This window comes from Phaethon aethereus (assembly GCF_964289735.1).
Source record: "Phaethon aethereus genome assembly, chromosome: 6".
Taxonomy (NCBI): domain Eukaryota; kingdom Metazoa; phylum Chordata; class Aves; order Phaethontiformes; family Phaethontidae; genus Phaethon; species Phaethon aethereus.
Genome location: NC_138580.1, coordinates 18365377 through 18377659, shown reverse-complemented (window position 1 = coordinate 18377659; position 12283 = coordinate 18365377). Strand labels below are relative to the sequence as shown.

Below are 12283 nucleotides of genomic sequence, written 5' to 3'. Positions count from 1 at the left end.
CCCTGCCTGTTGCTCCCCTGGGAGCCTTCCCAGCCAAGCAGGCAGCTCTTGTCCCTGGCATACTTGTCCAGCAGCAGGATTCAATGCCCTCCTCCTAGGAGCTTGGGGGATGTGGTAGACCCCCATCAGAGACTGTCCCAGTGTGAGCGCAGTACCCACAGAGGGGAATGGCAGGACATGGTGGGGGGCCTGTGCAGCTTTTAATGGGCTCCTCAGGGCCTGATGATGAGGAAGGGCTGGACCAGGAGAGCAGGGGGATGCCATGCTGGGGAGGAGCAAGCATGGGCAGGGCACGCTGGAGCTGGAGGATGCTGTTGGTGTGGATGCTCCATGCACATGAGGGAAGAGGTGTCTGTGCTGTGGCCCACCCAGTCCCTGCCCCGTGTGCTGCAAGAGGACCTGGCCTGAGGGCAGTTGGCACCGTAACCATGTCCGGTGTCCTGGCCATGGGTGGCTGTCAGCTGGCCCTTCTGGTGACAACGCAGGGTGACACTTGCATTCCTGGCTGCAAGGGCAGGTTATTCACCAACTCGAGTTAATGGCTAACCCTGGGGCAGCTCCTGCAGAAGGTGGAAGTTCAGCTGTGCACAGACTGTGAGGAGCCCTTTGGGGGGTGGGAGCCTGCCCATCCCCTCCGCACCACAAACCAGGGGTGGTGTGGGGAGGCAGCAGCATGAATGGGGGCTGCTGCAGAGCGCCTGGTGCTGGGAGCTCTGCGCTCACATCCTGCTCCCTGCAGAAGATGTGCTCCTGGATTCTGAGCTGTTGCTTAGCCCTCCAGGTAAGGGGAGACCACAGTGAGCAGCCAGAGAGATGGGGTGATGGGGAGAGAGCTGGGATCCACATGAGTGGCAGGGCAGGGGCCACATCCTGCCAGGCAAAGGATGCTTGATGCTCTGGCCAGGGTGTGGTGGGAGGGAAGCGGGCAGTGGTGGGCGCTGTCTGGGGGGTGTCACTGAGCATGCATCCACTCAGGGAGGCTGGGCACGGGGGGCCGCAGCTCTGGGTGCTGCAGGGAGTCGCGATCACCTACCCTTTTCCCTGCACAGCACCTGGCTGTGCAGGCCTCCTTGCTCTGCATCTTCCACCTCCTCCTGCTGCCCACCCTGCCTGAGGAGCCACCCCATGCCCAGGCCACCGGTGAGCTGCTGGCACGGAGCCTCTTTGCCTGTGGCATCTCCACAGTGCTGCAGACCACCCTGGGGAGCCGGTGAGCAAGGGGGATGAAGGGGATACAGCCGTGGCCAGGAGGAGGGTGATGCTGTGGCAGGGCATGTCTCTGCCCCCTCCTAGGCTGTGGGAAGACGGGCTTTGCTGGAGGTGGGAAGGGGCATGAGGACAACCCCTTGCCCTGCATCTCTGCATGCCTGCCCCCTCCCTGCCATCCTGTATCCTCCTCTCTCACATGTCCCTCTAGGAAAACTGCTGTGCTTTCCCTCTAGCTCCTCGCTGCCTTGCTCCAGCATTATACAGAGCTCCTCCAGACCATCGGGTGCCTGTGCTGCCCATGTCCCACGCAGGGGCTGGCTGTGGGCTTCTGCAAAGCCCCTGGTCTCTGCGCACATCTCATGTGCTGCCGCTTGGGATGTGCTAGGGCACTTTTTGGGTATGGGGTGCCCTCCTGCCACTTTGGGGTTCCCATCTCCTCTACTTCCCAGCCCACACTCCTCCAGCAGCCAGAGCTTTGGGAGCAGCTCTGTCTCCTCTTTCCACCCTAACGTGCCCCTGCTGTCCCCTTCCCCAGGCTGCCGCTGGTTCAAATCCCATCCTTCGAGTACTTGGTCCCTGCCATGGTGCTGAGTTCCCACCTGTCCCTCGGTGCCAGCACGGACAGGAATGGTGAGCACAGCCCCGGAGCCTGCGCCCCGCGGGGTCCCAGCCGTGCTGGTGCCAGGGGAACGGCAGTGATGAGGTGCCAGGGGAACGGCAGTGACGAGGTGCCCGGTGCACTGGGCAGGGATGAGGGGTAGCAAGGGGTCCTGCCTGCTGGCTCCTGGTGGGTGATGGGACACAGCACCCTACTCTTGAGTGCACCCGCAATGAATCTGGTTGCCTCCCCAGGGTCAGGGCTCATGGGGATGCTGGCCCTTCTCCAGCCAGCAGCCTCTGCGCTGCGTGCTCTTGGACCCAGCTGCAGGAGCCCAGCGTACAGGCACATCGCATCCCTCTGAAATTCCCTTCTAGGCACAGCCGTGACCAGCACGTGCCCTGCACCGCACTGCGCCGTCGTGGGGAGCCGGGCTGCCTCACTGCGAGAGGTGGGTGCTCCTGCACTGGGCTGGAGATCCCCGTCCTCCTGCTCCCCCAGGACCCCAGTTGTCACCTGCATTCCTGCCCCCCCTCAGTCCATTTTCCAGCCCTCCTGGGGGTTACCACAAATAAGGGGGACACACAAGGGGATGTGCAAAGGCAGCGGAGGTCGTGGTGCAGGTGGGTACATATGTTCTCCCAGGCTTGGGGTGAGCGGAGCACAGGGAACGGGTTGTGCTACGGGGGTTGTGGGAGTGTGGCCACAGAGGGGTGTTGGGTTGCTCTCCATGTATCCTGCCCCATGGGTCCCATCCTTTTCTCCCACAGGTCTCTGGAGCCGTGCTGGTCTCCGGGCTGGTTCAGCTGGTCCTGGGAGTGTCTGGCATGTGTGGGTGGGCAGCCAGGCACTGCGGGCCCATGGTGCTGGCCCCCAGCCTCTCCATCATCGGGCTGTCCGCGTACAAGGAGGCTGCTTTCTTCTGCTCCACTAACTGGGGGGTAGCGCTGCTGTATGTGACCCGGGGGCCATGCCGGTGTGCAGCCCCCCGAGGTTTCCCTTCACCATGGGGACAGGAATGGGGCACCCCCATAGTGCGTGGTATGCATTTGGGGCCCCATCGCCGTGATGCTGCGTGGTGACTTGTGCTCCCTCTCCTAGACTCATGCTCCTCGCTGTCACCTTCTCCCAGCACCTGGGGTCCTGCCGCCTGCCTTTCTGCACCTGGCTCCAGGCTCGGGGGGGCTCCACGGAGCCATCCATCATCCCCACCCTGCGCACGTTCTCGGTACCGTGGCTTGTCTGTCCCTCCCCGCTCTGCGCTGCCCAAGCTTCTCTCTGGGCCGGACTCTTTGGTCTAGGGTTAGGTGGGACCCAGTAGCCCTGGAGCAGAGGCAGGGGAAGTCCTGGTGCAGCTTCTGGGGTGTGGGTGCTGCTGGGGGAGCGCAGGGGACCTGTGCTCAAGGGTGTTGGAGTGGCAGAGCCGGGGATGCTCCCTGCAGGGCTAAGGGGAGATGTGGCATGGCTCCTTGGGAGAGGTGACAGGACAAGGGCCTGTTGTTTGGGACACAGCAAGTGGGGTGCTGGCCAGGGGAGGAGAATTCCCTGCTAAGGTTCTCCTTGCTGCCTTGCAGGTACTGCTCCCATTTGCTGGTGTCTGCACTGTTTGTGCCATCCTCAGCCATCTCCGCGTCCCCTGGGAATCACTGGACCTGGCCACGGCACAACTGTCCTGGGCCAACAGCACCTTCCATGCCCCTTGGCTCCGCATCCCCTACGCAGGTGGGGGGCGGCAGGGCTGGGTGCAGCCTTCTGTCCTCAGCAAGGGCCCCTGTCACCCATCCCCTCTCCCTCCGCTGCAGGCGAGTGGGGGTGGCCACTGCTCACCCCCCGGGCGCTGGCGGTGGGCATCGCCATGGCCATCGGTTGCAGCGTGAACTCAGTGGGCTGCTACGTGCTGTGCGGGAGGCTGCTGAGAGCCCCCCGGCTGCCCCCCCACGCCTGCAACCGGGGGCTCTGCACGGAAGGGCTGGGCAGCCTCCTGGCAGGGCTGCTGGGCACCCCAGGGGGCACGGCTGCCAGCATCGCCAGCGCCTGCGCCACCGGCCTCACGCAGGTATGCCCAGCGTGGGGGGGAAGGTGGGCAAGAGATGGGGAGGCAATGGAGCGGGAGGTGTGGGGGACCTGTGGTACCCAGCCTGTCACTGAGCCAGTGCTGGGAAAGGCAGGTCTGTAGGGCGCTACGGGGGGCACAGAGCGAGGGGTGAGGCTCCCCATCCTCACTTTCCTCGTCCTCCTTTCCGCCAGACTGGCTCTCGCTTGTCGGTACAAGTAAGCGCGCTGGCGTGCGTGGTGCTGGGCACGTCCCCGAGGCTGGCAGGGCTCCTCGCTCGCATCCCGCTGGCAGTTCATGGTAGGTACGCTGCCCTTCCCCTGCACTGCGGTGCCTGCAGCCTGCCCGGCGCTGCCTGACTCCTGCCCCTCGCAGGGGGGGTGCTCTGCGTCACCTACACCGTGGCTGTGGGCACGGGGATCTCCTACTTCCAGTACGCGGACATCGACTCGGGCAGGAACATCTTCATTGTCGGCTTCGCCATGTTCATGGCGCTGCTGGTGCCACGGTGGCTCGGCGTGGCTCCGGCTCACCTGGCCACAGGTAGCGGGGACATTCCCCAGGCAAGGCAAAGCCTCAGGCCCCGTGGCATGGTGACCACACATGTCCCATGTCCTGGGAGGCTGGGGAAGCTCACAGCAGCAGGCAGCTCCCTCTCCAGCCCCTGAGTCTGCCACAGCAGCTCCTGCCCCTTCCCTGCTGCTGGGCTGTGACACCCTGGGTGATTCTGGCACTGTCCCTGCAGGCTGGGTGCCCCTGGACCTCCTCTTCCTCTCCCTGCTCATGGTGCCTGTCGTCTTAACTGGCTTCTTGTCGTTTTTCCTGGAGAACACTGTCTCAGGTGAGGGTATGCTGCAGCACGAGCCGCTGCTCTGAAGGCTGGCTGTGGCCATGGGACTGTCCCCAAACCACCAGCTCTGCCTCCAGGCACCAGGAGGGTGCAGCTGGAGGAAGGGGCTCCCATCTCACTGCCCTGGCTGCAGGAACGCTGGAGGAGCGAGGGCTGCTCTCCCACCTGGCGCAGCAGAAACTCGGGGCAGGCAGTCGTCATTCCCATGGAGAGTGGGGCGAAGCCAGCCAGGTGTACGGGCTCCCGGCCAGGCTGAGCAGACTGCTGCCATCCTCCTGCAAAGCTTTCCCCTGCTGCTTCCTCTGCCCGGGGAGCGAGGAAGAGGAGGAGGAGGAAGAGGGCACCCGTGCTGCTGAGGAGGGGACCGCTGCGGCAGGGGAAGGGACGCACCTGCTCCCCAAAGCAGGCTCAGGAGAGCTGCAGCTGACCAGGAGGCCGAGCGAGACGGAGATGTCCGCGTGGCACACCGTGGCCTGACCCTGCGGCATAGGGACACCTCATGGGGGACCGGGGCTGTGACCCCAAGGCAGCTTGTAAGCCACTTTGCTCCTCGTTTCTGAAGCCCACGTGGACTGGAGGGACCTGTGCTTCCACACTCCCAGCATGAACCCCATTTCCCTGCTCGGGAGCGAGCTATAAAAATCTACAACCACCTTTGCCCTTTCCAGGGGTTTCCTTTCCAGCCAGGATTTGCCTGGGAGCTGCCCCCCACCCTACCCTGGTGCCACTGTAGCTGGGGATGTGGTTGCCCATACAGCCCACCACCAGCCTGTGGACATGGCCAGGGAAGGGCTCGGTGCTTTGTCCAGCCCAAAGGGCTGTCGCTTTGGGCTCTGCTCACCCCCTTGCCACCATGCAGAGCTGGCTCTCCCCCTCCTCATGGCCGTGCCCTAGCTGTGCCCGTGGCCCCTTGATGCCCACAGCATCATGCCAACGCCCTGGCTCTGGCACACCGGCACGCCCCAGGCTGGGGGTGCAGCTCAGCTCGGTTCCCAAAAACAGTGGATCCCCTTTCACCTGCAGCGGGTTGGTGCCAGGCATTGCTCTCGCTGCTGAACCAGCCAGCAGCGGTTCTCTGGGGAAGAAAACAGCGCCTTTGACCCCCGCCGTTAAGCTCAGCGCCCGGGCTGCTTTCCCGCTGTGGGCTGGTTACGCGATCGCAGTGGAGTCTGCACCAGCCCCTCTTCCAGCCCCAGCGCTTACGGCAGGTCAGAGCCCGCGGGCAGCACCCTGCGCTCCCGGTGCTGCCTCCACCAGCCTGAACTGGCCTGCGGAAGCCCAGCCCTGGGCTAGGGAAGGCTGGGGCTTTGCAAGCTGGCCTTGGGTAGCTGGAAGGAAGGACGGACTTGGGCTGGGCGGACGATGGAGCAGGTCCACGGGCATGAAGGCTCAGGCTGGGCTACAGCTCCAGGTTGTGGCTGCCCCCTCCACCTTCTCCCAAGGAGCTTCCTGATGCCCAGGAGCACCCAAAGGTGGCTGCAGGGTGGGAGTGACATGGTGCCACTGTGCGTGCAGGTCGCCAGGGCTGACCCCCCGCTTTCCCCAGCTGCCTGTGACCCCCACAGCTGGGCCCTGTGCACCCGAGGGGGCTTGGGGTGTAACGCACAGCCGGCACCCTGCCCTGCACCCCTACCAACTGTGCCCAAAGCCCAACTGGGTCCTGCACCCCAAACACTCCATGCACCCTAACCTGGCCGTGCAATCCAATCTGTCCTGCACCCTGCCTGGGTCCTGCACCCCAAAGCCCCTGCCTGCCCCCCCCCTCCCCGGCCCGAGGGCAGCTGCAGCCTGCGCGGAAGGGACAGGTGGTGAGTGGGGGGGGGCGCGAATAGGGTCCAAATGGGGGGCTCAGGGGCTGTGTGGTGGGGTGCTTTGTGGGTGCAGGGTGGGTGGCCTCAATGCATGGAGTGCAGGTGGGGGGGTCACAGGCAGCGTGAGGGTACTGGGGGTGGGGGGTTCAGTACCCGGGGTAAGGATGGGGCTGTGCTCAGTCTGGAGGGGGCTGGGGGGGGTGTGGTGTCCACGGTGTCCTGTGAGCCCGGTCCCCGGGCGGGGGGGGGGGCACGACAGGCTCCTGCACCCTCGGCTTGCTGGGCTGCAGCAGCCGAGTCCCAGCGCAAGTCCGGGAGAGCAGCGGTGCAGGTGCACGCCCTGCGCCATGGGCACCCTGGGCACCCTGGGCACCCTGTGGCTGCTGGGGCTGAGGAATAAACCGGGGGCCCAGGGACAGGAGCCCCGGCTGCTGCTGTCTCTCCGGGCTGTGCCGTGCCCGCAGCCCAAGGGCAGTCCCCAGCTGGGCACTTGTACCAGGACATTTCATAACGGGAAGAAGCGCAAAACAAAGCGTTAAAGCATTTCAATTCCCGTCGCTTTGCACGGTGTCTTGGCCGTGCCACCTCCCACGACGACTGGGAAGCTTGAGAGGGTCGTGCCAGCTGGGGTCCCCATCCTCGTCAGCAGGTCAGGGAGCAGGAGCAGTTGCTCCCTGGGCCCTGCGGAAGCGACGGCCATGGCTGTTTCCCCGTGCCAGTGACCCGTGGCGCGTGCTGCCACGCATCCCGGCGTGCCCCGGCCCCTTGCACGCCGCGGAAGAGAGCAGGATGCTGGGAGCCGTAGTCTGGCCCTCGCCTCCGGCACGGCACCGCTCGCCTCTGCAAAGCCCCTCGCCCCGACAGCCTTTGGCCCGCCTGCACCTCTTGCCCTCGGGTAACTCCGTGGCTCCGCAGAGCCCCAGTCCTGAAGGCACCCCAGGGATACTGGGTCCCCGGGTGTTTTGGCAGGCACGGAGCCTGTCGCAGGGAGGAGTGGGAAGCAGCAGTGCTGGCTGGTGGCGTGGGCTGCTGCCGGCGCTCTGCCGGCGTCCGTGCAGGCAGGGGCCGGCGCGTGGCTGGCTCAGAGCACAGGGACGGGATCTCCAAGCAGGAGGGCTGCAGCGCCCTGCTGCCCATCCCAGTGCGAGCCGGGCAGCTTAAATGTTAATTTGCACGTAGAGGTCTCGCCGTATTGATGGCAGCAAGCACCGGGTAACGCCGGGGGGGCAGCAGTTACGTTGCCAAGCGTCTGCTGGTGCATTTGCAGTGCTTCTTGTCAGCGGAGGTAGGAACTGCCCTGCATGGAGCTCCCCAAAATGCCCACCCTGGCAGAGCTGCATGCATATGCAGGGATGTGTGTGACCAGAGCTGGTTGAGCACCCTCACCTCTGGGCTGTGAGGTGCGGCTGGCATCGTGGAGGGGTCAGCAGGGACTGAGGGTCCCTGTGAGGCTGCCCCAGGGACCAGGGTCTTCCTGGATGGGGGCGTGAGGCAAAGACCTGGTTGCTCTCTTGCAGATGGAGGGCTCCGAGGAGCTGGAGAGCAGCCTCCTGACACAGCCCTGGGCTTCTGTTTGCTTTGGCGAGTCCACTTTTCTTGCCAAAGTGTGCTTCAGGGATACTGGCTACATCCTGCTGATCTCTGACCTCAGCAGCGTCTGGTACGAGAATGCAGACGCTGAGGCCGTGGGACAAAGGTCCAAGGTGAGTGTCTGAAAAGTCTAGGGACCTCCTTTTCTCCTCGCAGCAGCTGGTGTCCCGGCATAAACTGCTTGGTGACACAATGGTTGTTGGATCTGACAGGGCTTGGGTGCAAATATCTGGCCTGTGAAATCCCCAAGTACTGTCACCCCGGTTGGCCGAGCACCAACCTGGCAGAGTGGGCCAGGCTATTTAGCATGCCCAGGGCAGCCAGGTGTTCAGTGGGGCTGTGTGCTGAGGCTGTCACACTTGTTTCACTTGTGGGCTGGATGGGCAGCTGGTTTCCCCAGGACCAGTGTGCTGAGGAGCTTAGAATCACAGAATCTTTGGGTTGGAAGGGACCTTTAAGGGTCACCTAGTCCAACCCCCCTGCAAAGAGCAGGGACATCTTCCACTAGATCAGGTTGCTCAGAGCCCCGTCCAACCTGGCCTTGAATGCTCCCAGGGATGGGGCATCTACCACCTCTCTGGGCAACCTGTGCCAGAGTTTCACCACCCTCATTGTGAAAAATTTCTGCCATATATCTAGTGTAAATCTACCCTCTTTTACTTTAAAACCATTACCTCTTGTCCTATCGCTACAGGCCCTGCTAAAAAGCCTGTCCCCATCTTTCTTATCAGCACCCTTTAAGTACTGGAAGGCTGCAGTAACATCTCCTGGAGCCTTCTCTTCTCCAGGCTGAACAAACCCAACTCTCTCAGCCTGTCCTCACAGGAGAGGTGCTCCATCCCTCTGATCATTTTTGTGGCCTCCTCTGGATCCCCTCCAACAGGTCCTTGAAACAAGACTGGCCTCCCACCAGTGACAGAGAAACTCCTGTTGATGTTCATAGCCAGGCACAGGCTCCCATGGGGTGTCCTCACAGTACAGCCCCCAAACCATGTGGGGCCATATCTCATCCCCTTACCCTAGCCCATGTGCCAAGGCCCCCATCTGCCATGTCCCTCTGTCACAGTGGTGGTGGCAGGAGGGGTGGGCAATGCGGTGGCAGCCATCCCCCAGCTCTGGCAGGTGAGCTGAGCTGCGAACTCCTGGCATGTGGGGCAGATGTGTTAGTGGAGACCACTGCACCCTGCCCAGCGCCCGGATCCTCCTGGGCTGGTGGGGCAGGGGACCCTTCCCAGCTCAGCTGGCCTGGGAGAACCAGTGGGGAGTGTCCTGTTGTGGGGCTGGAAGCCGAGGCCCAGGCATGGCTTTTTGCAGTGCTGGGACATGCAGAAGTTATTTGACTCCTTCTGTGCTGGAGTTTCTGCTGCTTTTTTCCCAGTGCCGAGCTCCTCAGGGTGTTGCTGCACCCCTGACCTTGACTTTCCCCAGGAGCTGAACAAGCGGCTGACAGTCCACGTGTCCTCCTTCCTGCACCGCTTGTGCAACTTGATGTGCCCCTTGCTGGCAGGGCAGCCGGATGCCACCACCACCTTCTCCTGCCACCGTGCTGCAGGCGGCCTCAGCCTGCACGTGAAGAGCGAGCTCTCAGGACTGCCCTTCTACTGGGACTTCCACTGCTGCCCTGCTCCTGTGGAGATGGTGAGAGAAGCTGCGGAGAGTTTGGGGAGGGGGATGGCCAAAATGAAGGATTGTCTCCTAATGCTTGGAATCTTTTGGCTGGTCTTGGGCTGTGCTGGTGGTTGTAGGGTGCCTGGCTCTGCCTGCTGTCCTTCCCGAGGTCCACTGTCCTCGTTTCTTCCCATTGAGGCTTTGGCACCTTGGCTGGTCCCTTGCAGCGAGGCAGGGACGGCCCGGCACATGCTGCTACCAGGGCAGCAGGGAGATGTCCAGTTTGGGACGATGCCCTGCCAGCACCCCGCATAGCAGAGCGATGCTCTTCTCCTTTGGTGTGCGCCGTGAAGCGGGGCACAGAGGGGCGGGTACCCCCAAAGGACCTGCAGGCGGTCTGTCGCGACGAAGGGAATTAAAGTGGGCTCTCCCCGGCTTTTAGGGGGTTGCTCTTACCACGGGGCTGCCTAATATTTTGGGTTTCGGGAAGCAGCCCCTGGAGCCCGGTGTCACAAGCTGAGCACCCAGCGGCAGCCCCTCCGCCGGGGCAGGCAGGGTGGGCGCTGCGGGACCGGGGCTGCCCGGGCCGGGCCACACCGCGCCCGGCACCCCGGCACCCCGGGCCCTGCGGCCCTGCGCGCACAAGAGGGCGCCCGGTACCCGCTAAAGGCCTCGGCGGCAGCCCCGGCCCCGGGGCCGGCCCTGCGGCTCCGCTGCCGGCGGGAGCCGTGGGAGGCATCGCCCTAAATTCACGACACTCCCACTCCCGCCGGGTCCCCCGGGTCCTGCTGCGGGGCACGTCCCTCCTGCCCCTTGAATGGCTGTGCTTAGGCATGGCGGGGGGTAGAGCTGGGGTCCCCAGCCGCTGTGGGGGTGACTGTCCTCGCTTTCAAGGTTGAACTGGGGAGCAAATGAACTTGGGGCTCCAGCTTGGCTAGCCCTAGGGACTTGCTGTCACTCCCTGGGCAAGAAGCGTGGAGGCTGAGCTGAGAAGGTGCAAAGCCCGAGCTCTCCCTTTGCTTGGAAACCTGCTGACAGCCTGCAAGGCACCCAGGAGCTGGGAAGCAGTTGGGGTGCTGAGCGTGGCTGGTGTGGATGCAGGAACGGGGACCAGCTCTGCCCGGCTAAGCTCTACTCCGCAGCCAGCCAGGGGCTCAGGACAGGCACGGAGCCCCCCTGGCACACCGCTGCTCGCCCGTCCCAGCTCGGCAGTGGCTGGTGCCCTCTGAGCGCTTGGGTGGCTGATGCCCGTCACCTCTGTGGCTCGTGCCTGGGGGTGAGCGGAGCGCGGAGCCCACCGTGTGCTCACCACAGGAGCAAGAAGGCTTCATGAGCGATGCTGGTTTTGCGGCCCTCTCACTCATGGGCTTAGCCTGGCCAGAAAGACAAGGGGCGTGCTGGGGCGGGGGCATCCCAAATGCCCTCCCAGGGCCTGTGAGAGGTGACGGGCAGGGGGCTGCTTCATGTGCCTGGTGAGAGCAGCCCAGCCTGGCTCCGGGGCAGGGGATGTGCCCAGGGCTCTCCATGGGGCTTGTGCAGCTATAAGCGAAGGGTGGGCACGGTGGGCTGCAATGGGGAGCTGCAGCCTGCGCGAGTCCTGCAGATCGGGATCCCTCCTGCTTCTGATCTCGCCTCCCGGAGAAAGTCTCTCCTGTTCCTCGAGCCGCAGTTTGACACCTCAGGTCCTTCTGTTTTTTCACCCAGCTGTGCCTGTTTCCTGTGTAGGAACATGCCTTGGGGTGCGCAGAGCCATGGGGAGGGTCTGGGTGGCATGTGAGGGGGTGTCTGCCTGCCGCTGCACCCCAAATGGCATGTGGAGCATTGCCCACCCCTGCACCCTGTCCCCATCGGGCTCTCCCACCGAAGCTCTCCCCTGCTGCAGCCCCCAGCTGTGAAAGAATGGGGCTGTGATGGAGGGACATGTCCCACAGCATCCTGCCTCCCTTCTTCTAGCTCATGCCTTTTGACCACTTCCCACCAGATTTGGGTGAGACGTGGGGTATCCTGGGGAGCCCTGTGTGACCTGGCGTGCAGCTCTTGCTAGGACCTTGCTGGCTTTGACCTGCTTTGACTGTTCCATGGACAGCTGTGGACACCCCGAACCTTCCCTAGAGTGTCCCTCCTCCATCCTAGGTGTCCCGTCACCTCGTGAGGCCCCTGATTCGGATGAGCCTGGCACTGCAGTGCCAGGTGCAAGAGCTGGCCGCCCTGCTGATCCAGAAGGATGCCGAGATCGAAGACTACAGGGAGAGTGGTGCCGCTCTCAGCAGAGGTGAGGAGGGATTCCCGGGGCTGGGAGAGGAGCAAGCAGGGAACAAGTTTCCTCCTTGGCGCGAGGCTGGCGTGCTCTGCTCCCTCTAGTTATTACCCAGCCGGGCTTGTGTTTCATGTTCAGCTGCGCCGGCAGTGCGACGGTAGCCAGAAGGCTGGGGAGCAGCCCCTGGGGAGAGCTGGGGGAGGAATGGCCCTTGACCAGTAGCCGGAGGAGTTGGGGAGTCGCCAATGGGCTCTCTGCTTCGCCAAGAGCAGCTGGCTGCTCCCCAGGAGCCGGCGGGGATGCCAGC

General features: G+C 63.8%; 2 protein-coding genes across 2 annotated transcripts in view; both read left to right on the top strand.

The window, feature by feature from the left end:
• Nucleotides 1-667: 667 nt before the first annotated feature.
• On the top strand, nucleotides 668-5187 carry SLC23A3 (solute carrier family 23 member 3; the record flags this gene model as incomplete). The annotated part of the gene is made up of 12 exons (XM_082001289.1): nucleotides 668-781; nucleotides 1050-1210; nucleotides 1745-1839; nucleotides 2185-2258; nucleotides 2578-2759; nucleotides 2909-3035; nucleotides 3382-3529; nucleotides 3610-3863; nucleotides 4055-4160; nucleotides 4236-4403; nucleotides 4606-4701; nucleotides 4844-5187. Exons 1-12 carry the CDS (start codon nucleotides 674-676, stop codon nucleotides 5185-5187), a joined length of 1863 nt encoding a protein of 620 aa, XP_081857415.1. The 5' UTR covers nucleotides 668-673.
• A 2851-nt stretch (nucleotides 5188-8038) lies between these two features.
• Nucleotides 8039-12283, top strand: part of NHEJ1 (non-homologous end joining factor 1) — a gene marked incomplete at both ends in the record, with an annotated part of 44942 nt that continues 40697 nt past the window's right edge. The window contains 3 exons of the mRNA XM_082001418.1: nucleotides 8039-8224; nucleotides 9540-9749; nucleotides 11853-11991. Coding sequence (XP_081857544.1) covers nucleotides 8039-8224; nucleotides 9540-9749; nucleotides 11853-11991 — 535 coding nt within the window. The remainder of the gene's footprint in view (nucleotides 8225-9539; nucleotides 9750-11852; nucleotides 11992-12283) is intronic.